Source organism: Pteropus medius, unplaced genomic scaffold, assembly GCF_902729225.1.
Source record: "Pteropus medius unplaced genomic scaffold, Ma_sr-lr_union100, whole genome shotgun sequence".
NCBI lineage: Eukaryota > Metazoa > Chordata > Mammalia > Chiroptera > Pteropodidae > Pteropus > Pteropus medius.
Window position 1 is genome coordinate 69,165 of NW_024350935.1, and position 24,743 is coordinate 93,907.

General features: G+C 48.1%; 1 protein-coding gene and 1 long non-coding RNA gene across 2 annotated transcripts; both read right to left on the bottom strand.

Annotated features, from left to right (window-relative positions):
* Window positions 1-4,425: 4,425 nt before the first annotated feature.
* On the bottom strand, window positions 4,426-23,193 carry LOC120585988 (apomucin-like). The gene is made up of 3 exons (XM_039842427.1): window positions 22,997-23,193; window positions 22,276-22,949; window positions 4,426-7,369 (listed from the first exon to the last, which is right to left on the bottom strand). The coding sequence occupies exons 1-3, from the start codon at window positions 23,191-23,193 to the stop codon at window positions 7,254-7,256; spliced, it is 987 nt and encodes a 328-aa protein (XP_039698361.1). The 3' UTR covers window positions 4,426-7,253.
* LOC120586013 (uncharacterized) lies at window positions 9,146-12,403 on the bottom strand. Its single transcript, XR_005648584.1, has 2 exons — window positions 11,918-12,403; window positions 9,146-11,420 (listed from the first exon to the last, which is right to left on the bottom strand). It is a non-coding gene; the product is annotated as an uncharacterized LOC120586013 (long non-coding RNA).
* Window positions 23,194-24,743: the final 1,550 nt, after the last annotated feature.

Here is a 24,743-nt window from a genome sequence, read left to right on the forward strand (position 1 = left end):
CCTCTCGCCTTGCGTGCTCACATGCTCACTGCTTCTATATCTATTAATTGGAGTCTCAACATTGACTGCCACGCAGTAGCTTAAAAAAGAACAGACTCCTTATACAGGCTCCAATATGAGTGCATCTTGAATGAAAGAGGTCAAACACATATAGGTACAAAACGTACGATTACATTTACGTGAATGAAGAAGAGGACGCTCATAGTAATGGAAGGCAGAGTGAAACCATCCTCAGCAAAAAGGGTGATGATGGGTGACCGGCAGGACGGGGCGCTCCACGGTAAGGGCCACAATCCACACGCGGCATGTGTCGTGGTCACACGGTGTCTACGTACATGGCTTAAACATTAGTGCACTTGACATGATACCGTGCACACACGCGTGAGTGTGCATTATACCTAAATTAAAAGTTTTAAAAAAGCCAATGAAATGGGAAAAGTATATACAAAAGGAAAAATAAACAAAGCTTAGAGTTTAATTGGTCGGAAGGTTTAATAAAAATCCACACCTAGGATGATAGGGGAAAAAGGAAGAGCAGCAATGACCCGCATGAGGAGGAAGGAGGGGGTGCCGTGCAAAACCTGATAAATATTAAAATAGTGCCAAAGAGAGAGCCGGACACGGATGGAAATAAACGAGAAATTTCATAAAACTGGCAAAAAATTTGTGAAACCTGACTTAGAAGAACCGACGCAGGAAGCAATAGAAAATTATGAGTAGTCCAATACCTTTTAGAGAAATTTCATCGATAATTACGGTATTTCCCATCAAAACAGGAAAAACGAAACTCCAGTCTCCATTTCACGGGTGTATCCCTCCACTTATTTAAGACATAGAGAGTACACCCTTGCCCCAGGAGGAGACACAAATGCCGCCCCCTCTGTGCCGAGGCCTCTGACTTCGCACAATCGGATGAGAGCATTGTAGGAAGAGTAACGACCGTCTAACGCCTCTCATAAATGGCGACGCAAAACCAGATGAACACATTCAACAGTGGATCAATCAGCATGTTAAAAGGGAAGCACGGCATGACTGAGGGGGACTTAGTTCCGGAGTGCAGGGGTAGTTTAGTATTTAAAGCCAATGTCACTTGCCACATTAACATAGGAAGGAAGAGCACATCTCAGTACGTGCAGAAAAGTTATTTGACAAAATTCAAATTTACGATTAAACTCAAACAAACTTGACTAGAAGCCTACAGAGACCTGATCTAACATCATTCTTTTAAAAAATTTGAGATATATTTGACGCACCGCCTCATTCTTAATGGCGGAACATTGCGCACTCTTCTCTGTATGTTCGATAACACAAGGGCTCCCTCTCGCCGTTTCGCCATTTCTGGTAAACACTTTGGAGGTCCTGGCAGAGCAGCTAGGCACTCGGGGTCTTGACAGGTAAACTAATGTACCTCAGGGATTGTCAAGGAAGGGACACTAATGAAAGGATGACTCCACCGGTGTTGCCGGGGTTCTGATAACAATGGCTGGAGAGGCTCCCCGAAGGGCCACCTGTGGTGGCCAGGATCACTGGGGTGCTCAGGGAGCTGAGGCTCGGACCTCTTTCCAGAGACTCAGTGAAGAAGCAGGAAGAACTATGATGACCCCACCTTTCTGGACTCTGAGGCTCTGCCGCTGCCTCGCCGTGGTGGGACCCTGCCTGGAGCCAGCTGATCCGGGAACCGTGAGAGGCGTAAGGGGAGGACAGACCTAAACTAGGAAAAAATCAGCTTCCCCCAGTGCAAGTAATGGACGGAGGAGGCAGAGAACTAAAATGTTAATCAAGCCACGTTCAGAGACAGCCATGTGCTGCCCAGCACTGCCGCCAGGGCAGGGGGACACCTGCAGAACCAAGAGAGATTTCTGCTGAGGTCGCTAACAGCCCACTCCCCACACCCCTGAAGGGGAAACAGGGACCAAGAGTCATTCCCTGTGGCTAAAACCATAGGGACCCAAGGATTAAAGGCTGGGAACTGCCAACAGGCCTTTCAGTCTGCAGATTCTTACCTTTTCACATGACGCACTCTCCCGCTTCCTCACTGGATGCCCACATCAACGGAAATGCGAACTTGGGAATGACATAGAAACTGAACACTCAGGTCCTTCTCAGTGCCTTTACACTCTCTCTCTCTCTCTCTCTTTCTGTCTCTCTCTCTTTCTCTCTCTCTTTCTCTCTCTCTGTCTCTTTCTCTCTGTGTCTCTCACTCTGTCTCTCTGTGTCTCTCTCTCTGACTCTCTCTCTGTCTCTGTCTCTCTCTATGTCTACCTGTCTGTCTGTTTGTCTGTCTGTCTGCCTCTCTCTGTCCCTCTCACTGTCTGAGAGGAGACCACTCTGTCTGTGGAGTGTGATCCCTTTTCTAATAAACTTCCCTTTTCACTCTAACTTTGGTGTGTGCGTTGGATTCTTCTACACTCTCCGCCAAAGGACCCTCTTCTTCTCTGGTGCAGGGCTTGGTCTCCCCTCCCCCTCCAGGGAAATTTGCCCTGTCCTGCATCACAAGGAAGAGAGAATCTTTTCCTCCCTTTCCTTAGAGGGTTTTCTCTAGGAAGCTTGTGATTCTAAATCATTTCTCTGCTTCTTTAACATGCACGTCACAGCTGAAAAGCTCAGTATTGTTCTTAACTTCTAGACATTGAGAATACAGAACAGTTCTACCAAGCTCCTTGATGTGTTAGCTTAAAGCACTTGTGTGTTTTATTCAGTAGAGGCAGGCGGACAGCAGACTGTCCCTTTGTTACCACAGCCTGAGTATACAAGCTGCTGGTGCTGGAGTAACATTCCCCTGGTCACTGCCAATGACAGTCCCAACAGCCGCCTTAAAATTGTGACCTTTCCTGGAGTAGAGACCAAAGGAAACGTTGAGGACGACTTCTGACTAATAGGGCAGAGGCAATAAGTGACTTCCTCTAAGGGGGTCCGTGTGAAAGGGAATGTAGGTCAAGAAGGTGGGAGGGACAGTGAGCCCTTCGGGAGGCTGTTTATTCATGGGGAATAAAGCCACTGACCAGGCTACTAGAGGATATGTCCCCCATGCAGCTCCTCCTGAGCTGGTCCCTGTGTTCTGTGGTCTTGAGCTGCCCATGACATCCTTAGAGCCTCCTGGCGTCCCTAGCGCTCCCTGGTGTCCCGAGCACCTGCTTTCGACCCGTGTGCCTGCTGACGACCCATGTGCCCTCTGACGTCGTTAGCGCCCCCGACATCTCTTCCTCCTCCTGGCCTCCCGAGTGTCCCCTGGTGACCCGAGCGCCCTCTGGCGACCCGAGAGCCCGCTGGTCTCCCCGCTCCTGTCTCGCACAGAGGTTGGGGCCTGGGCTCACACTGACGTCCCTCACTAAGCACTGCTGGTGACGGAGAACCCAGAGACCACGCAGGTGAGCGAGGGGGTCTGCGAGGGGGTCTGCGAGGGCTTCGCCAGTCCCGGGCGACTCCTGCCGCTGCACCTGCGATGGGACACCTGGGGACAAGAGAACCACAGTGAGTCATGTGCCCAGATGCAGAGTCGCCCTATCTTCTCGTCTGAATCCCGAGTCGCTTGCCCTTGGGAGCCGAAGACCTGCACTGGGCCCGTGCTCTGGCGGGTGACGTCCTCGCCGCCCGGAACATATCTCAAGGGAGGAGGAACCCGGATGCAAGTGACCGCCCGCGTCGTTGTCACCTCGTGGCCTAAGTGGAGGTTTGCATGTGGGAAGATCTTTCCGTGAGAAGCAGAAGGAGGCGCGGGGAGGCCCTGCCTCGAGCTTCCCGGAGAGGCCCCTAGCTCTCTAACCTGGCTTTTCCCCTGCACGCAACCCAGTGTCTGCAGGATGCCAGAGCTTTGGGGCTCCCCGCCAAGGGCGGACGGCATGGACGCCCCGGCTCTGCTCAGGACCACCGGCAGACAGAGAGCGGGCCGCAGCCCTCCGCCCTCCCATGTTGGCACAGTAGTCTGGTCTTAGCGGACAGACGCGCATGTTCTAGAAGCATCCCTTTTTCAGTTTCCGTGTCACTGCCAGCGGATTCTGAATTCAGTGAACATGGTTTCCACCATGTTGGGTGAGAGGGCTCGCGGACTCTTCGAAATTAACCTTCGCAGTGAGCGTCTCTGGGAAGGAGCGAGTTATCTGGGTCAGAGGAAGATGCCACCTCAGGAGGCAGGTTCCCTCGGAAACTTCCCCTGAGAGCTGCTGTCCGGAGTCCCCGCGCCCCCCGAGTCCCGAGATCACGCCTGAGACCGGAAGAGGAAGGAGGGTGGCCAGTAGGGCACAGCTCCATCCTTTCTCACTGTGGGGACCTGAAGATGGGTTCTCGCCTCTGCATTTACCTCTGGAAGGAGAGACATTTGGGATCACAATAGTGGCTTTATGTGAGACCTTCATAGGAGGGCGCCAGTGGTGTTGAGCATTGTCTTCAATGTCATCAGCGGTGTTATATCTCCTGGGAACTAGAAAGGACCTAAGTGAGCCCTCCTCTCTGACATCTTGACACATATAATGCTTGCTCGACTCCTGCCCTGAGATGTCACACCTGTGGGACTGGGGCAGGCCGACTCTCCATCAGCCCTGTGATCTCACCTCTTCATTGCCTGATTTAGACCCAGGTATCTCAGAGAAGTCCCGTTTCTCCATATCTCCTCATGAACAGCCCTGCATGCATCATACTGCCTTGGGCTTTTCAACGATATTAGTGGATTAAATCATAACTAAATTGTCTGTCTGAATGTAGAAAATTAGAGAGTCAACAAACGTAGGCTGAGCTAGAATAACAGGGCATATCTCGACCCTCTGGTGAGGACCTGGAAAAGTGAGGCATATGCTAGGGGGCAGTGGAAGGGAAGAGACGGCATCCAACGTCCAGAACCAGAAGAGCCCTGACTCACCAGCTGGGATCTGGGCCTGAGATTTCACAGATGCCGAAGGCCCAGTGGTGGCCTCAATGGGCTGGTGTTCTGGGGGAATCGGGAATAATTCATGTTTCCTAGAAGTAAAACAATAGGTGTCTGTGTTTCATTGGGTGGGGATGGGTTGATAGGGTCTACCTACCCCTAGAAAAGAATTTTGAAAGTCATGGGTCACAAGCACTAAGAAGGTATATTGGCATTTTTGGAGATAATTACAGACAATTCTGTCTGGAGACCATATCGTGTTATAATTCTGGAGAGAATAAGCATTAGAGATGACCAATGTGCGATGGCAAAGAGAAACGGGGAGGTTTAAGTGAGCTGCTTCGGAAGGTTACCAGTGATGATCACACCAGGAGGGCGCAGCCAGTGTAGGGGAGAGGGAGAAGCAAAGGCGGTGGGGGCTTCGTGCTGAGCAGACAGGCAAAGTCCCTCTGATGGCTCCCGTGTTCCTCCTTGTAAAGGCTGGAGAGTATAGACTGAGAACAGAGTGTGAATGTCAGGAAAGTTGGGGGAAGGTGTCAGAGGACAATTTAGGGTCTTTGTTGGAAACAGAAGTATGAACATCGGAGGGAGGTACAGCCGTGTGCCTGGGCGATCGTCAGTTCACTTGAGTTTGGTGTCACTGAATGTACAGAGATCCACCGCCCTCACTTTTCATTCTAAAGCTCCACTTGCAAGTCCACGTTCGACCATCAGGGATGCAGATGAAACTCATTCATTAGCTAACGGAGTAGAGCACAAAGTTCAGCAGGCATAAGCTGAGGCTCTAGAATTGTTGTTGAAATGTAAGTGTCAATCTCTACTGTGGAATAACAGAAATAACAAAAAACAGTGATACATTGCCATTGTTTCTGGCCATTCCCTAAACCCACATAATAATTCAAGTAACTGTCATTCACAGACTCGGATCCCTTTCAAATAAAAGTTAGAGTTAGAAAATGGTCAGTCTCATTGATAAAATCTCACTGTTTCCATTGGGGACCTGTGTGTTTGTGGACGTGCGACATATTTCTAGCCAGCGAGGCAGGAGAGCACGTCTGCTGGGGCATTCCTGGTCCTTCAAAAAAGCATTTCAGAGGAAACGGCCCCTCCCACCAAGCAGCCCATCATTGCACATGAAAGAGGCCTTTGAGTCTGTGATCACTCATTGTTTAGTCAGCGAAGGCTGCTTTTACTCCACTTTCCATTTAAATAGACACACCTAATCATGGAGGACCATGAGATTCACCCCCCACCCCAAACAAGCAACAGTCTTGGAAAAAATACTTGCGAAAGACATATCTGACATAGCGGACTATTATCCAAAATATACAAAGAAGTCTTAAATTTGACAAGAACAAAAAAAGAAGCCAAGTAAGAGATGGATCAGAGATCTTAACAGACACCTTGCCAAAGAAGAGAGACAGGTGGCAAGTAAGGAGATGGAAAAGCCGATGTCACAGGGAGATGCGAATGAAAACAACAGTGACACACCACTGACACCCATTAAAACGGCTGAAATCCAAACCACCGAGAGCAGATGCTGGCGAGGATGAGGGGCAACGCGAACTCCGACGGCTGCTAGGAGTGCAGAGTGGGACGGCCACGCTGGATGACAAAGCTAAACATACTCTTACCACATCACACGCCTTGGTATTTTCCCAAAGAGAATAAAGGTTCTGTGCGCAGAAACACCTGCACACAAGGTTTCCTGCAGATTTATTCATATTTGCCAACACTTGGAAGCAACCAAGATGTCTTTCAGGAGGTGATTGGATGATAAGCCATGGTCCATCCTGACAATGGACACTTGAATGTCACAGATTTGGAGGAAATATTAAAGGGTGTGATGCAAATGAGCAGTAGAGAATCCGAAGAACCAAACTGAACAAATCATTTCAAGAAGGTGAAAGTGGCCAGTATAATAGGAGCGGAAACCACTGATCCCAATGGGAACCTCTCGTGTGACCCTTGAAGGCAACTGCTTCTGAGCTCGGTCCCTCTGTTTGGCAGTCCTGCGCGCCCTCTGGTGTCCTGAGTATCTCCCTGGTGACCTGAGCGCCCCCTGGTGTCCTGAGTTTCTCCTGGTGTCCTGAGTATCTCTGGGTGTCCTGAGAGCTCCCTGGTGACCTGAGCACTCTGCAGCCCAGCTCTCCCACCTCCCTCAGGGAGGTTTGTGTCTGGGCTCACACTGAGGTCCCCTTGACCGTGTCTCTCGCAGTCATACACGGCCGTGTCCTCGGTGGTCACGGGGTTCAGCTGCAGGGAGAACTGGTTCTTGGACATGTCTCTGGAGAGGGAGGGTCGACTCTGGGAGGACAGGCTGAAGTGTGTGCTGCCACTGGAGCTGAGGCCCCATCCACTCCAGCTCCTTCCCTGGGGGCTTCTAGTTCCAGGCTCAGATGCAACCGCTGGTGACAGAGAATCCAGAGACTGTGCACATGAGTGAGAGGGTCTGTGAGGGTTTGATCGGTTTGGGGACAGACTTCTGTAGCTGCACCTGGGACAGGACAACTGGAGACAAGGAGAAAAGGGGTGAGTTACAACCAGACACCACAGACCCATACTGAAATCTTTACAAGCCTCAACGAGGGGGTGCAGCCACCAGACAGAGGAGAAAACACATTGATGTCGCATTTTTCGAGGATGAGCATGGCATCTCAGAAGTCACCTCAGGGCTGGGTGAGATAAATAACTGACTCACTCCATACTGGTGTTGTCACTGGAAGGGACAGTTGTACTTGGTTCACACCGTTACTTCAAGAGTCTGCTGGGCAGCCACCTCTTTGACTCAGGTAGAAACTTCTCTCCCCCATGTCCTGGACTCTTGCTGGCTTTTCCACACAGGAAGCAGATTGGGCCCCGTTTTGGGGACCAAATGAGGATGGGAAGGGAACATGGAGAAGCGGAAACGATGAATGGGGTCAGAACTGTCCGGGGCGGGAGGGTCCTCCAGGAAACCCTTGGCATAGTTTTCTCCACTTTATGAGGAGCTTGAGACAGAACAGGGGAGTCGAGGCAAAGCCGTGGACATCAACCCCAGCTCCACACGGAGGAATATTCTCTGGCCTAATTGCCGACACGCTGGGTTACTGCGCATGTAAGTCCCGCTTCCTTCCGTGGCTGAGGAATGCGGTTGCTGTGGTCCCCCTCCCCACCTGCTTCAGCAGAAGGGCAGGCCCGCTGAGCTATAAAGGTATTAAATATTTCACCCTTTTGCACTTTACTTGTCTATGTTTGGCTTTTATAAATTATTTGTTTTTTATTTAAAATTTTATTCACCTTTTGACCCCTTCACTCGTTTTTCCCATGTCCACCTCTGGCGACCATCGGTTAGCTCTCAGTATTTATGAGCTTTTTTTCCCTAATTTTTATTTTTGGATTACACTTGGAAGCGAACTCATAAGGTATCTGTCTTTTCTGCCTGACCTATTTCCCTTAGCACAATGTACACGAAGTCCATCCATTTGTTGCATAGGCCAAGATCTAATTGTTTTTTTATGGCTGAATAGTAATCCATCATGTATACAATAGTAATCCATCATGTATACAATAGTAATCCATCATGTATACTTCATTCACCCGTCAGTGGACACCTAGGTTGTTTCCATGTCTTGGCTATTGTAAACAGCGCCGCAGGGAACATGGGGTTGCTGATATCTTTTCGAGTTAGTGTTTTCATTTTCTTTGAAAACTTGGACTTCTGCAAAGGCACTTTCATTCATGGGTGATTGTTTAATACGGTGTTTTCCAGGAGCCCCCAAAATGCAGCCAAGAGGACTTGGAGCAGGTCTATGTTTCCACAGCCGGGACCCAGGTCTGTATGGCTGTGCACCGGGTTGGGAGACAAGACTTCTCCTGGGTCCACTGGAGAATAGTGCTGGATCTCACAGCTCTGAACAAGGCACCGTCATTTGTGGATGGGTGCCGTTTGTCGTTGTTGTTTGGGGCGGGAAACAAACAGGGACATCTCATGCTGTGGCTCCCACCCCTCTGCCACACTTCACTTTCTTTTGTAAGGTTTAAAAGATAAAAGTGTAAAACGTGATTGTAAGTCAATATCAAAGGGTACACGATGCCTAAAGTTATGGTTTTTGACATCAGTATAGTGGGGAAGTGGTGTGGAGCTGCTAAGGAGTTGGGTTTTATTTAGCTGAATTTAAGCAGTTATTAGTCGATATAAATATTATGACTAGGGCATTTTATATAATCCCCTTGGTAACCGCAAAGAAAACATCTAAGGAATCTGCTCAACAAGAACTGAGTGGAATAAAAATGTGTCACTGCGAATTATCAACTAAACACAAAGGAAGGTTTAAGGTAAGGAGTGAGGTACAAGAGCTTTCAGACATACAGAAAACAAGCAGATCAAGCGTTAGGTGTTCTTATCACAGTGTAAAAAGATCACTACTCTTTTTTCCATCCCACATTTCCTTTCAGTCTTGGGTTTTCTACAAACAAGATCGTGCCACAGGCTCACTGGGAGTTTCAAGTCTTCCTTTCCAATGTAGGTGTTTTCTTTCTTTCGCTCGCCTGATCGATGGGTGTGGCAATGCAGTACTGTGCTGAATAGGAGTGGTGGGAGTGGGGACATGTCTCTGATCTTAGAGGAAAAGCACTCAGTCTTTCAGCTTTGAATATGATGTTAGCTGTGGACCTGCCTTATCTGGCCTTTATTATGTTGACATGTCCCCTCTCCACCCAATTCGTCCAGAGTCCTTGTCACGAGAGAATGTGGAATTTTGCCAGATGTTATTTCTGCTTGCATCGACATGGCCATTTGACTTTTGTCTTTCCTTTTATTAATGTGGTGTTTTATGTTTACGGATTAGCAAACACCGAAACATCCCCTCATCCCAGGGATGAAACCCCCTTGGCCAGGTGTATGATCCTTTTACCGTGCTGTTGAGTGCAGTTTGCTAGTTTGCTAGGGATAGCGATCGGTCTGTAGTTCTGTTTTCTCGGGCGGCCCTCCTCTGATTCTGGTATCGGGGTAATGCTGCCTCGTAAAATAAGTCAGGGAAAGTTCTGTCTTGCTGACTGCTTGAACGACCCTTTTCCACCCCAATTTCCACTCTTACGATTTCACTTCACCAATAAAGAGTGAACCCTTGAAACCCTAGCTTGCCCACTCTGGGACTCTAATACAGACAGAGCCCCAGGTTCACTGTTGCCACCATCTGCCGTGTGGCCCTGGGGTGTGAGTGAAACTTTGATTTTCAAAGTCACTTGAGCTTGTTGCTGACGTGTGTTCTGTGGTTATAATAAAACCCACAAAGGCTGGTCCAGCCGCAACACTGGCGGGGGATGGCGGAGTGTCCGTGGGCTCGCTGGCAGTGAGTGTGGTCCGGGGTGAGAGCCGGGAACATCCCATCGATAGGCTGGGACCGATGCAACGTTCTCTATGTTGCCGGCAGTTTTACACAGGATGGAAGGCTGACACTGTTTATCTAGTCTCAACGTAGGTCCCTCCCTTGACTTTGGGGTCTTGATAAGTCTCATGTGAGCGGCCGCTCCCGAGGAGTGCATTTTCAAGCATAAAAGTGACAAAAGACCAAGTGCAAATACAACATTGATGGTTGGCCTTGTGTTTTTGACCACATTCTTCTTGCAGGGGGTCCACTGTTGTCACTCCCACCGGCACCGCGGTATGGGCACCGTGGAAGGTCCCAGCTTATATAGCAATGGCAGTTCCTTTTATTGTTGCAGATTCCTTTATAAATGAATTTCTCGGGGACGTGGACACATCTCAGTGTAGCCAAAGTCCTGTTGCAGAAGATGTTGCTACAGGAATTTCTGGTAGTGTGGTAGGTACAGATCTCACAGGAGTGGCATCTTTCATTCCTGTCAACGGTGCTCATCCAGCCGAAGTAGCCAGAGGCCAGAGACTAGAGACTGAAGGGACGCCACATGTCCCTCCACCTAGGTAGACAAGTGTGCTGGCAGCCCGCAGCCTCCACCCTTCACATCTGCTGCTACGCAAGCACGAAGTGGGGGAACGCACACCCTTTCTCCAGAGAGAAAAGCAGATCTATTTAGATGGTTATAAGTCAAGCATTCGCATTCTACCTCCCATGGAAACAGTGAAGAGAAAGCGAAGGAGTCTGTGATGATCACAGTATTACAGAGGAGATGAGCACTATGCCGGAATCCAAAGTCATAAAATGGGGAAGGAATGTGGACAGCAGGACATTAGAAGACAAAAAGAAAAGTGGCACAATGAACGAAATAGATCAGTGATCACATTGTGTTTAAAGTGAGTGACTATCTGTCAATCTCTCTCTCTCTATATGTATTTTTTTAAGTGGGAAATATTTGTGGAGCAAAAAAAAAGTGTTGCTTCTTATCAGGAATCTGTCAATGACTTTTTCATCCTCTCGTTGAACAACTACAAAATTGGATAAATATACGTGAAATATTTCTTTTCTCACATTGGACACCAGCAGAAGCCCCTTGTGTCTTCAGCTAAGAGGTGACTGGCATACGCAAATGAGGAAGTTACCAAACGCCAGAAAACAGCCACACTGAGCGAAATTGGGTCAGGAATAGTTTCTGTGATCCCCTGCTGGGATGAGAAAAAAAACACATCATAATACAAGAAGCATCGCATAAAATACTGGGAAACGTTTTACTATGCCTAAACAAGTTTTAAAGCAAAAACCAGAAGGATCACATGGTTTTCAAATTTCTTAACTGCAAACCAGAATAAGACATGTATAGTTATAGAATCTTTAAAAATTCAACACATGTAAAGGTAAAATTAACAAGCCTAAGTTCACCTGCCAAGGAAGTAGGTAGAAATGGTACTTGTGACCCCTGGCATGCGGTTAGGGAGTACCATGGCAGAGAATTGGCAGAGAAGTTAATTGCGCTGTAATTTTACTTCATATATTCAAATAGCAGAGGGGACTTTGGAGGTGTCGAATGGAGACACGCCTCCGCTTCCTTCTCCTTTTTCGTTTCCATGTAGCATTCATGGACAAGGCCCTCCCACCTCTCCCACCTCAACCCCAGCTGGATTAACGTCCAGGCCCACCCACTGCCACACCCTGTGACTGTTACCTAATCCCTCGTGGGGCCCACCCAAGGTAGGTGCTGGCAGCCTGAGGCAGCCCTTTGTTTTCTGTCAGTATCTCCTTGGTAGGGAGTGGCCACAGCAGATGGTTTGGCCCGGGCTTCTCTGAACATCCTCCCTTTCTCCATTCTCATTGACACATGTCTCTGAGTAGGGGCATGAGGCTGGCCGAGGACCAGGTCACCCTGAGGATGCCCCTCTTGCTGCTTGGGCTCTGGGCCATGCTGGCTCCAGTCCAGGGTTCTCGAGGTCGTCCCTCATGGCGCTACATCTCCTCTGAGGTGGTGATTCCCAGGAAGGAGGTGAACCGTGGCAAAGGTGTTCAGGTGCCGGGCTGGCTCTCTTATAGCCTGCGTTTTGGGGGCCAGAGACACGTTATCCACATGCGGCGCAAGAAACTCTTTTGGCCCAGACATCTGCTGCTGATGACTCAGGATGACCAAGGAACCTTGCAGATGGACTACCCCTTTATTCCTCTAGATTGCTACTACCTCGGCTACCTGGAGGACATTCCTTTTTCTACGGTCACCATGGACACGTGCTATGGGGGCCTGGAAGGTATTATGAAGTTGGATGACCTTGCCTATGAAATCAAACCCCTCAAGGTTTCCCAGCGGTTTGAACACGTTGTCTCTCAGATAGTAGCAGACACAAATGCAACAGGCCCCCCATACAGGTTGGGGTACAAGGAAGACAGTGATCCCCTGTTATCTCAGGCAAACACCAGTGCAGCTTCCAGGATCAGTAGTAAGCTCTATTCATCCCATCAAGGAAATATTAAAGGCTGCATGATAGCTTCCAATTCAATTTATACTATCTACAACAATATGTCGAAATGTGCCAATTTATTGAGAAATATAGGTAGCTTATTTAACTCCATGTACAAAAGTCTTGATATAAGGTACTACATTGGCATCATGATCATTTATAATGCGAGAGATCCAGCTGCCATGAACAACTATCAGGTGCCAGGGAGTCCTTTTCACCAGTATTACGAACGTGTCATTTTTAGATCTCTTTGGCCACATTCAAGCTTTCTTTTAAATAGAAAGGGGCCACATGAAGTTGATTTTGTTCCCGTACTGTACGGCATGTGCAGCAACCAAAATCTTGTCATGCTGGGTTATATGGACAGACATTACTTACTGATAGCTGTCGTAGGAGCTCAGGAGATTGGGAGAACGCTCGGTCTGAATTATGACCATGGCATGTGTGTTTGCCAGAGGAGGGCCACCTGCATTATGTACCGTTACCCCGTGTTGACAGATGCCTTCAGTAACTGTTCCTTTGTTCACGTACAAAACGTATTTGGTACTCGTGGAGCAGAGTGCCTCTACATGACTGACATAGTGTATACTAATAGAACCTACTCAGTCGCTCGATGTGGAGACAATGTGGTGGACGAAACGGAGCAGTGTGACTGTGGCTCCTTCAAGAGGTGTTACAATGACCCGTGCTGTAAAAGTGACTGCACGTTTCCAAGAGGAAGCTCTTGTGACACAGGCAGATGCTGTGTAAACTGCACCCAAGCCGCCCCGGGGGTGCTCTGCAGACCAATCCAGAACATTTGTGACCTTCCGGAGTACTGCACGGGGAGCGGCTTCCAGTGCCCCGACGACTTCTATCTGCAGGACGGAACCCCGTGCACCGAGGAGGGCTACTGCTACCACGGGAACTGCACGGACCGCACCATGCACTGCCAAGAAATCTTTGGCGAAGGCGCGCTGAAGGGTCCAGACAGCTGCTACAGCATAAACGAACGAGGCCACCGATTTGGACACTGCAGACGAGCAGCTGAGCTTTTCCAGCCCGAGGCTTGCGGCCCCTCGGACGTTCAGTGTGGACGGCTCCAGTGCACCAACGTCACGCATCTGCCCCAGCTGCAGGAGCACGTCGGATTCCATCAGTCCCTGATATCGGGGGTCTTGTGCTTTGGGGTGGACCTTCACCGTGCGACAGAAACAACTGATGTGGGTCTCGTGAGATCTGGCACTCCGTGTGGCAGGGGAAAATTCTGTCTCAATACCTACTGCAATGGTAGCATATCTGCAATAGTATATGACTGTTACCCTTCGAAATGCAGTCACAGAGGAGTTTGCAACAATGCAAAGAACTGCCACTGCCACGTAGGCTGGGACCCTCCATCGTGCTTGCACAGGGGTGCCGGCGGGAGTATCAACAGCGGACCCCCTCCGAGTAAGATGCGGAGAGTATCACAAAATATAGAAACGGTGGTGTATTTGCGAGTGGTCTTTGGTCGCTTGTATGCCTTCCTAGCTGCGATCCTCTTTGGAGTGGCCACAAACGTGAGGACGATCAAGACCACCGTAGTCAACGTAGAGACGGCTGAGGAAAAGTAAATAATAAATCAGCCTCCCGACCCGTGAACAACTGTCGGTAACTTAGATGGAACAACTGTAAAAAACGTCATCATTACGAAATGGCAGAGCTGAGGCCACATTTCTAGGACTCTGCCAGAGACACGGGGCTCCTGTCCCACCTCGCGAGTGGAGCAGACGTGCGGGCCTTCTCACGCCAGCTCTCCGATGAGCCGCTGAGCAGCCCCCTGAAATAAATGCTGAAAAGCGCATGTTGGTGTCCCCCACAATTTCTGTGAGCCTTTAGGAGCCCCGCCCGAGCCCGAGACTCTGGCCTGGAGAGGAGACCGAGTCAGCAGCCGGTCCTGACCTGCGGTCTCTTCTCCCAGAATTCCTCAAAGTTGCCACCGTTCCTTGAGGGGCCAGTTCATGACGCTTTCCTCAGCAGCGCTCTCGAGCACTGAGATGTCCCTCGTCCTGAGGCCATCCCTCCTCCTCGAAACTGAAACTGGGCTCGGGGAGCTGGTGCTACTCCCAATGGGCCCTGCCTGTTTTGCGCTGGGGGCTCTAGGGCGTGACAGAAATAGGTCCGTTTTCCATCTAGAGCAGCCGGTGTCACCCCGGGGAGCAAAGTCTCCATGGGGGAGACTGAGACCATGAGGCGAATGCGGTGCAATGACGTCAAATCAGAAAATGGGGTAGAAGTGGCTATCGTGACGCCCCCTTCAGAGTGAGCCCTGGAGGTCTTAGCCCCACTCCTCGTTCTCACCCCTTCCTGTCAAAGGGCTGGAGAGCGAATGCGAGCTGAGTCACGGGGAACGGCGGTCGGTCTCCCTGACAGGGCAGCTCAGCCTCTATCGAAATAGTTTTCAGCAAACCATTATTTGATAATGTAAGGCGAATTACTAAAAATAAAAAGCATAAGTAAAAACAAAATTATGTTAAATTAACATTTAAATGCACATTGCTTCCATGCAACACAGGTACATCATATGGCATTTAAAAGCCCCAAACTCCCACGAACCCAAGGACTTATACTTCCTACATCATCCACAGGAAGCCAGCTTCGGTCTGCGGTTTTCCTAAAGGCAGAGTTAAAACCGTCCTGCTTCTGTGCACGGTGTTTCGAGCCCCTGCCCTCTCTCCCCCAGACACATCCTGGAACCCCAAGCGCCGGCTCGCTTCCAATTTCGAATACTCTGTCTGCACTAGGGTCCTCTGGCGCACTCTGTGCCCCTCGGCGCGCCCCCTCAGTTTATCCACGAGCATTAAGAGGACGTGCAGATGAGCAACCAGATGCATGAAACACCCACGCGCTTCCCCATCCTGGTGCTTGAAAGTTAACGGCTTTGTTTCTGTAGCGCGACCCTCCTCACGCCTTTCGTCCTACTCCCTCGTTTGCAGGCTCACCCATGCGGCTCTGAGCATCTCCCTGCCAGGGACCACTTCCCCTCTCCCCAGGGCTCACTGTCATTGCACTCAGGGCTGGAGGACACCAGGCCTTCATCCCCAGGGCCCCCTCTCAATCATCTGCTTTTTTTTTCCTTCTGGTTTTGACCATCATGTCATGCCTCTGGCATGGCTCACGTTTGCGGTTGATGTTAGGAGGCGGTGAAGAAAAGTTGTGGAGGTCCCAGGTGATGTGGCTTTCCACCAGGGAGGGGGGACCTGCGGACCCCCGGAGTCAGGGTGTGGGCCGGCCGCCATGCTCCTGTAGGGACCGGGCTAATTCCAGGGTGGTTCCCGTTTGTGGGAATGTTTCTCCATTTGTGGTTTTCTCTCACTCATGGGACACAGCCTTCCAGGTGGGCGTCTGAGCATCTATCCTCGGGAGGCCGGAAAGTCTGATGTTTGACCTAATCTCTGCCCCAGAGAACAGAAAGCTAGGCTTCGGTTTCTTTTTTTCTTCCCTACATATGTTCTTTGGTTTTAAAAGTTCAGTAATTTTCATGCAGACAGAGTTGACACGTACCACGGAGAAGTGTAAGGTGCACAGCCCGTCCACTGTGGACATTTATGTCATGCCACATGAATGCCACACGGGCGCCCCCCTCAGTGTTGGCTCACGCGTGTATGCGTCACGTCCTCGTCACTACTCTGGGGGCAGAGCGTCCGATGCCATCTCGTGCCCCTCGGCACTGGCACCCCGGGGTCGTGGTCTGTAATCACGCCACACGGCACTGCCGGTTCCCGCCCCAGCCTGGGACCCGTGCTCTGGTCTCGCGCTACCTCCACACTGAGGAGACAGCCACGGCGGGGACAGCGTCTACGTGTACCCCAAGATAACCCTCACTCGCCAACCCCTTCTCCCCTCGCCTTACCGCACGCGCCTCTCCCACTTGGCAGCCTCTCCTTCCTCTTCCTGGGATGACATGTCAGCCCCAGGCATCTGGGGACCTCCTGGAGGCTCGGTTCTCTGTGAAGCCCCGTGAGTGGGTGGTGAATGGCCACTGACCTTCCCAGCTCCTGTCTACACAGTGCTCAGCAGGTGCTCACCCACCATTGTTCGCTGGTCTCTCCAACCACAGAGCCTCCCATTTGTCTCCAGATGTTTGCAGATCCTGTGGCAGGCAGGACATTGGGAAACAAGTCCTGCACTTAGAAGAAAGGAGAACTTGGAAAACAATCTCCCTAGACGACGGCATCCCAGGGTGTCTGATTTCCCCTCCCACGGGGCAAATCTCCACCGGTGGAGGGGGCCAGCTGGTCCTCAGTCACACCCCGGAGCCCTCCAAAAGCTGAAACTGAGGGTCGGGGCGGGACTTCCTCGCTGACGCCAGCACAACCGTGTCCTCTGCTGCAGGGCCGGCCTCCGTCTGCCCCCTGAGTCTGTGCGGACTGTCGGACTTTCCAGTCAGGCAGCTCACGCCGCCCGACATCCTGGGCCTTCTCGACACCCATCCTGCCTTCCCGCTTCTGAGCTCTTGCCAGCAAGCCTTGAAGGTAGAGATGTGTTAGGTAAAGCTAATGCCAGCACACGAAGGAATGAGAAAGGACTTCTGACCTCCCCACCCTCAGATCGGACCTCAAACGCCCTGCTTTCCCCAGACGAGAGCCCTCTAGACTGAACAGCTTCTGAAGAGGATGTGCTCTTTTCGTTATCAGGTTGGCTGGGGTAACTTTGGTCAGTAAGATTATTTATATAGGTTTCAGGTGGCAGCCGTTCTAACAGGTGAGAGGTAGTATCTCACGTAGTTTTGACTTGCAGTTCCCTAATAGGTAGTGAATTTGAGCCTCTTTTCACGTCTATGTCCCGCATTTGTATTTCTTCTTGGGAAAAGTGTCTGTTCAGGTCCTCTGCCCCGGTTTTTAATTGCATTGCTTGTGTTTTTGTCGTGGTTGAGTCGAATAAGTCCCTTATATATTTGGGGTATTAGCCCCTCATTAGAGGTGTTGTTTGCAAATGTCTTCTCCCATTCTGTTGGTTGCCTTTATGTTTTGTTGATGGTTTCTTTTGCTGTGCAGAACTTTTTAGTTTGCTACAAGTTCATTCCTTTATTTTTGCTTTTACGGTCAAATTTATAAAGTCCTGTCTGAGACCAAGGTCCATGAGTTTGGTATCTGTATTTCCTTCTGTGTGTTTAATTGTTTCTGGTCTTATATTTAAGTCTGCAATCCATTTTGTTAATTGTTATGTATGGTGACAAAGAGCAGTCTAGTTTCATTTTTTTTTTTTTGCACGTAGCTTTCCAATTTTACTATTTATCGAAGAGGTTTTCTTTTCTTCGTTGTGTATTTTTAGCTCTTTTGTGGAAAATTAGTTCCCATGTACATGTGGGTTTATTTCTAGGCTTTCAGTTCTGTTCCATTGGTCTCTGTGTCTGTTTTTCTGCCAATACCATGCTGTTTTTATTGTTACTTTGCAGCATCATTTGAAGTTAGTGAATGTGATACCCCTGGCTTTGTTCTTTTCTCTCAGGATTGCTTTGGCTATTCAGAGTATCTTGTGGTTCCATAGACATTTAATGATTTTTCTTTGAGAAATGCCATTGGGATTTTGATGGGGATTGCAATAAATCTGTATATTGCTTTAGGTAGTATGGCTATTTGAACTATGTTGAGTCTTCCCATCCATGACATGGAATATCTTCCGACTTCTTTGTGTCTTCTTTGATTTCTTGCAACGATGCCTTGTAATTTTCAGGGTACAGCTCCTTCGCCTCTTTCGCTAGTTTACTTCTAGGTATTTTGCTCTTTTTGCTGCAAATGTAAATAGATATTTTTGTCATTTCTTTTTCTGAAATTTTATTATTAGTATATAGGAATGCAATGGACTTTTGTATATCGATTTTGTATCCTGCATTTTTATTTGTTTACTGGTTTTAATAGCTTTTTGGTGGAGTCTTTAGGGTTTTCTATGTAAAGAATCGTGTCATCTGCAAAAAGTGACAATTTGACTTCTTCATTCCTAATTTGGATGTCTTTTATTTCTTTCTCTTACCTAGTTGCTTTGGCTAGGACTTCTACTACTGTGTGGAATAGGAGCAGTGAGAGCAGACAACCTTTTTTTGTTGTTGTTCCTAATCTTAGAGGAAAAGCTTTCAGATTTTCACACTGAGTATGATGATAGCTGAGGGTTTGCCGTATATGACCTTTATGTTTTGTTGAGGTACTGTCCTTCTGTACACATTGTATTGAGTGGTTTAACCATAACTAGTTATTGTATCTTATAAAATGCTTTTTCTGCACCTATTGAGCATATGATTTTATCCTTTATTTTGTTAATGTGGTGTTACATTGATCGATTTGCATATGAGGAACCATCCTTGTGTTTCTGGAATGAACCTCATTTGATCATTATATATTATCTTTTAAATGTATTGTTGTGTTCAATTTGCTAGGATTTTTACATCTACATTTATAAGAGATATTGGTCTATAATTTTTCTGTGTGTTTTCACTAATGAAGCCATCTTGTCTTGGACTTTTATTTTCGGGGATGTTTTGTATGACTGTTTCTATTTCCTCGATTGATCTATTTATATTTTCTAGTTCTTTATGATTCTGTCTAGGAAAGTTATATATTTCTAAGAACTTGTCCATTTCTTCTAGGTTATTGAATTTGGTGGCATATAGCCTTTCATGGCATTCTTGCATAGTTCTTTTTATTTCTGTGGGGTCCATTGTAACTTTCATTTATGATTTTGTTTATTTGAGTCTTTGCTCTTTTTTCCTTAGTGAGTCCTGCCAGAGGTTTGTCAATTTTATTAATCGTTTCAAAGACCCAACTCTTTCTTGCATTAAGTTTTTCCATCGTCTTTTTGTTCTCTATTTCATTGAATTCTGCTTTAATTTTTATTATTTCCTGTCTCCTACTGACTTTGGCCTTTGTTCTTTTTTCCTAGTTCTTTAAGGTGAAATGTTAGGTTATTTATTTGAGATTTTTCTTGTTTCCCAAAGTAGGCCTGAAATGATATAGACTCCCTCTTATTACTGCTTTTGCTACATCTCTCCAACTTTGATAAGTCATGTTTTCATTCTCGTTGTCGCTATGTATGTTTTGACCTCCCTTTACTTCTTCTTTGACACAGTCATTGTTTAGTAGCGTGTCGTTTACTCTCCAGGTAGTTGTGGTTTTTCCAGCTTTCTTTTTGCAGTTGATCTCCAGTCTTAAAGAATTGTGGTTTGAGAATATACTCGTTAGGAGTTTAATGTTTTTCAATTAGTGGAGGCTACTTTTGGAATTCAACGGATAGACCCAGCATATGGTCTATCCTTGAGAATGTTCTATGTGCACTAGAGAAGATTGTGTAATCTGGTGTTTTGGGATGAAAGGCCCTGTAAACGTTGATTCTGTCCTATTGGTCTAATGTGCCATTTAAGGTTGATATTTCCTGTTTGATTTTCTGTTTAGATGCTCTATCCATAGGTGACTGTGGTGCATTTAGGCCCCCTACTGTAATTTTTAAAAATCAGTTTCTCTCTTTGGTTCTGTTCATAGTTGCTTTACATATTTTGGTGCTAGCTGATTGGGAACATATACATTGGGAAGTGTTATGTCTTCTTGATGTATTGTCCCCTTTATCATTATAAAATGTCCATCCCTGTTTCTTTTGCCTTTTTATCTTGACATCTATTTTTTTCAGATACATGCACTTTTCACTGGATGCCAGTGGCTTGGAGTATCATTTTCCAACCCTTTTCTTTGAGTCTGTGTTTTTCCTTGCAGCTGAGATGTGTCTCCTGAAGGCGGCATATAGTTGAGTTTTGCCTTTTAATCCAGCCCACTACTCTGTGCCTTTTAATTGGCAAGTTCGGTCCATTTACATTTGGGGTGATTATTGATATATGAGGATTTCCTACGGCCATTTTATCTTTTGTTTTCTGATAGCTCTGTGATTTTATTATTTTCCCTTGTGTTTCTGTCTGTTGTTTTAGTTTGTTGGTATTCTATGACTTTTTTCCTCCATTTCTTATTTTTTTATGTTATGAGTTTCATTTCTAGGTTTCTTCGTTGTTACTATTAGGTTTATGCAAAAAATTTTCATATGTACAATAGTCCTTTTCTTCTGATTACATCTTATCGCCATTGACCTGTGCAAGTAGAGTCCTTTACCCCCTCTTTTTTATGTCTTAGTTGTCAGAAACTATTTCTTTTTATGCTGAGTTCATTTCTAAACTTCAGTAGCCATTGTGTTTTTTAAAAAAAATATTTTTACATATTTTAACCTTTATGTTATATTGAGGTATTTGATACCCTATTCTGAATGAGGGTTGTGATCTCCTGCTTCTGTTTGTCTGTTAATGATCTTGCTCACAGTTTTCTATCTTTTTTTCTTTTTTCTTCAGGTAGACGATCACCCTTCAGTATTTCCTATAATGCAGGTCTTGTGGTGGTGAATTCCTTCAGGATCTCTATGTCTGGAAAATCCTTCATTTCTTTGGGTATCAAAGGATAACTTTGCTGGATATTTTACTCTTGGCTGCTGGTTTCTCTCTTTCAATAATTTCAGTATTTGATTTTGTTCTCTCCTGTTGTGTAGGGTTTATGCTTAAAAGTCCAATGAATAAGCTAATGGGATTTCCTGTATAGGTTACCGTCTTTTTTTTTTTTTTCCTCCTGGCTGCTTGGAAAACATTTCCTTTGCCGTTACTTTTGACTATTTTAATATGCTGTGCTTTGGAGAAGGCCTTTTTGGACTGACATAATTAGGGGTTCTGTTTGCTTCTTGGATTCAAGGTTACAGTTCTTTGTATAGGTTTGCGAAGTCCTCGTCAATGATTTCTTTGACGATTCTCTCTGTTCCCTTCTGCTCTTCTCCTTCGGGTAGACCCATTCTTCTCACATTGCTCTTTCTGATGAAGTCAGACCGTTCTCATTGAGGACTTTCATTTCTTGTCCCTCTTGATTCTCTTTCTTCTCCCACCCGAGTCATTTCTAGATTTCTATGTCGATAGCACTAATTCTTTCCTCCACCTGGTGAGCTCTATTTCCTAGGCTTGTTAGTTCATTCTTCATCTCATTTACTGAGTTTTTCTGCTCCAGAATTTCTGTTTGTTTCTTTTTCTTTTATAGTTTCAATTTCTTTGGTGAAGTACACCTTTTGTTCTTTGATTTTACTTCTGAGCTCATCGTACTGCTTTTCTAAGTTTTTGTGTAGCTCGCTGAGTATTTTCAAAACTGCAATCGTAAATTGTCATTTAAATCACATTCTTACATGCAGTTAAGTTCGGTTTCTGGAGTTTAAACTTTCTTTCTGAATTCCCTAGTTATCTTTCTTATTCGTTGTGTTCAATAGCTTATTTTTCTGCCTAGGCATCTGTGGGAATGCAAGCTGCTTTGCCAAGGAGTTTTAGTTGCTAAATAGAGATCATTCTTTTGTTTTCCAGTAGGTGGTGCTGAAGCACAAGTTTTTAATCCCGCCCGGGGTCCCCCACCCCATCACCTGTGTGCACACCACACACACACACACACACACACACACACATACACACACACACTCACTCATCCACTCACTCACTCACTGCTGGGGCCTCCGTATTCTCAGTGTTCCCCTGGAGGTGGGTGGCCCCATTTGGGCCCAGTACCTTGGTGTCCAGGCTCCAGTCGCAGGGATTGTGGGGCGGGCTGCGGGTCTCCAGTGCGCTCCTGGCGCCCCCTTCCTGCAGCCTGAGGCCGGGCCCGCGGCTGCCCTTGCGTGACCCCGACGCTGTTGAGCCGCGGGGCGGGGACGGGCTCTATTGTCGCTGCTGGTTTGGTTGCGATGCGGCTGGACGTAGTTTCCCGGCCCCTTCGCTGTCTGCTGAGCGAGGGTCCTGCTGTCTTGTGGCCACAGGGGCGTAGGCGGGCGGGCGCCTGCGTTCGCGTCTGGCGACCTTGGCAGCGCTGCGACAGTTCCGCGCCTGTCGTTTCCGCGTCCCAGGCCCTTCCGAGGCTCAAGACGCCAAGCGCCTGGCGGGTCCCCGCTCCCGCCGTAGCCCTCCAGACCCGTTTGCGGATGGGCGTCTGGACACGTTGGCGCGCGGGCTGCGGCCCCCGCGCCGCTCGGGGCCCGCCCAGCGGGACCCCGCGTCCTCTCGCGCGCCACGCCGCCCACGTCGCCAGGACGCGCCCTGCTCCCCCGGCCGACCCGCCTCCCGCCGGCGTGCGCGCCCTCGCGCCCTCGCGCCCTCGCGCCCTCGCGCCCTCGCGCCCTCGCGCCCTCGCGCCCTCGCGCCCTCGCGCCCTCGCGCCCTCGCGCCCTCGCGCCGCGACACCCAGGCTGCCGCAGAGGACGAGGACAACGACTCGAACGACAGTTAAACCTACTGATGCCCATTAGGGCCGAGGGCCGTCAACCCTGGCCGCTGGCGCCCCGTGCTCCCGCTGAGGGCGGCCCGCACACCCGCGCCAGCTACCTGGGGTGCTGCGCGTCCCTCCCAGACCTTCCCAGGGCCCGATGCGCAGCGGACGTCCGGATTCCCCCACCCCGCTTCTGTGCAGTCCGCCGGAGGCTTTCCCTCCATGGGACACGGAGCTGCGGGTTCTGAGGGTCTCCCAGCCACCTCCCAAGTCGCCGGCCGAGCGAGGCCACAAAGCCTCCCGAATCACCCTTGGGCGGGAGCCAACGACTGCACCCGCAGAGCGCTCTGCTCACCCCACAGGCCTGGATGGGTTCTGCCTACCCGTCTCCCTACAACAGGAGGCTCATCTTCTGGCCAGCAAGGGCATTAACCTCCTTTGAAGTCTTAATATTAGCAGTGTCCACACCCCAGGTCTCAGCTTACCAATTAAAAAAAGTTTTATTTATTTGTTTTTATTATGGTGACCTTGGTTGAGGAAATCCGGTGAGTTTCAGGCGTACAATTCAACAGTAAGGCGTGTGTATGTTGCGCTGTGTGTTCACCGCCCATAGTTGGATTTCTTTCCGTCACCACATATTTGGCCCCTTTCACCGCATCTACCTCCCCACCCTACCTCCTCCCCTACTGTCTGGTAACCACTAGGCTGTTGTCCATGTCCATGAATCTCTGTTTGTCCTATTCGTTTTTTGCCTTTAGGTTTCTAGCCCACATATAAGTGTTATGTGATTTTTAAACCTTTTCTGTCTGGCTTATTTCGCTTAGCATGATTATCTCGAGGTCCATCCACGTTGTCGCAAATGACAGTATTTCATCTCTTCTTATGGTTGATTCATATTCCATTGTATATATGTGCCACAGCTTCTTTAGCCAATCATCTATCGTAGGACGCTTCGTTTGCTTCTATGTCCTGGCCACCATGAATAATGCTGCTATGAACATCGGTGTGCAAATATCTTTTAGATATGAGTTTTTAAGTCTTTGGGGTTAAAACCCAGTAGAGGGATTGCTGGATCATAAGGTAGGTCTATCCTCAATGTTTCGAGGCACCTCCATAATGTTTTCCATAGTGGCTGTACCAATTTGCAGTCCCACCAGCAGTGAATGAAGGTTCTTTTTTCTCCTCATCCTCTCCCACATTTGATATTTGTCCTGTTGATTATAGCTACTCTAACAGGTGTGAGATGTTATCTCATTGTGGTTTTGATTTGCATTTCCCTAATAGCTAGCGATGTTGAGCATCTTTTCAAATATCTGTTGGCCCTTTGTATGTCCTCTAGTGAGACGTATCTGTTGAGGTCCTCTGCCCATATTTTTTGATTAGATTGTTTTTTGTTGTTGTTATTGAGTTGAATGAGTTCTTTGTATATTTTGGATATTAGGCCCTTATTGGAGGCATTGCTTGCGAATCTACTTTCCTATTTGGATGGTTGTCTCTTTGCCTTGTTGACGGTTTCTTTTGCTGAGCAGAAGCTTTTCAGTTTGATGTTGTCCCATTTATTTATTTTTGCTTTTACTTCCCTTGCCTTTGAGATCAAATTCATAAAATCCCCTTTAAGTCCAAGGCCCTTGATTTTCGTTCTTATGTCTTCTCTGTAGCATTTTATTGTTTCAGGTCTTATATTCAGATCCTTAATCCATTTTGAGTTGATTTTGGTGTGTGGTGATAGACAACAGTCTGGTTTCATTCTTTTGCCGGTGGCTTTTCAGTTTCC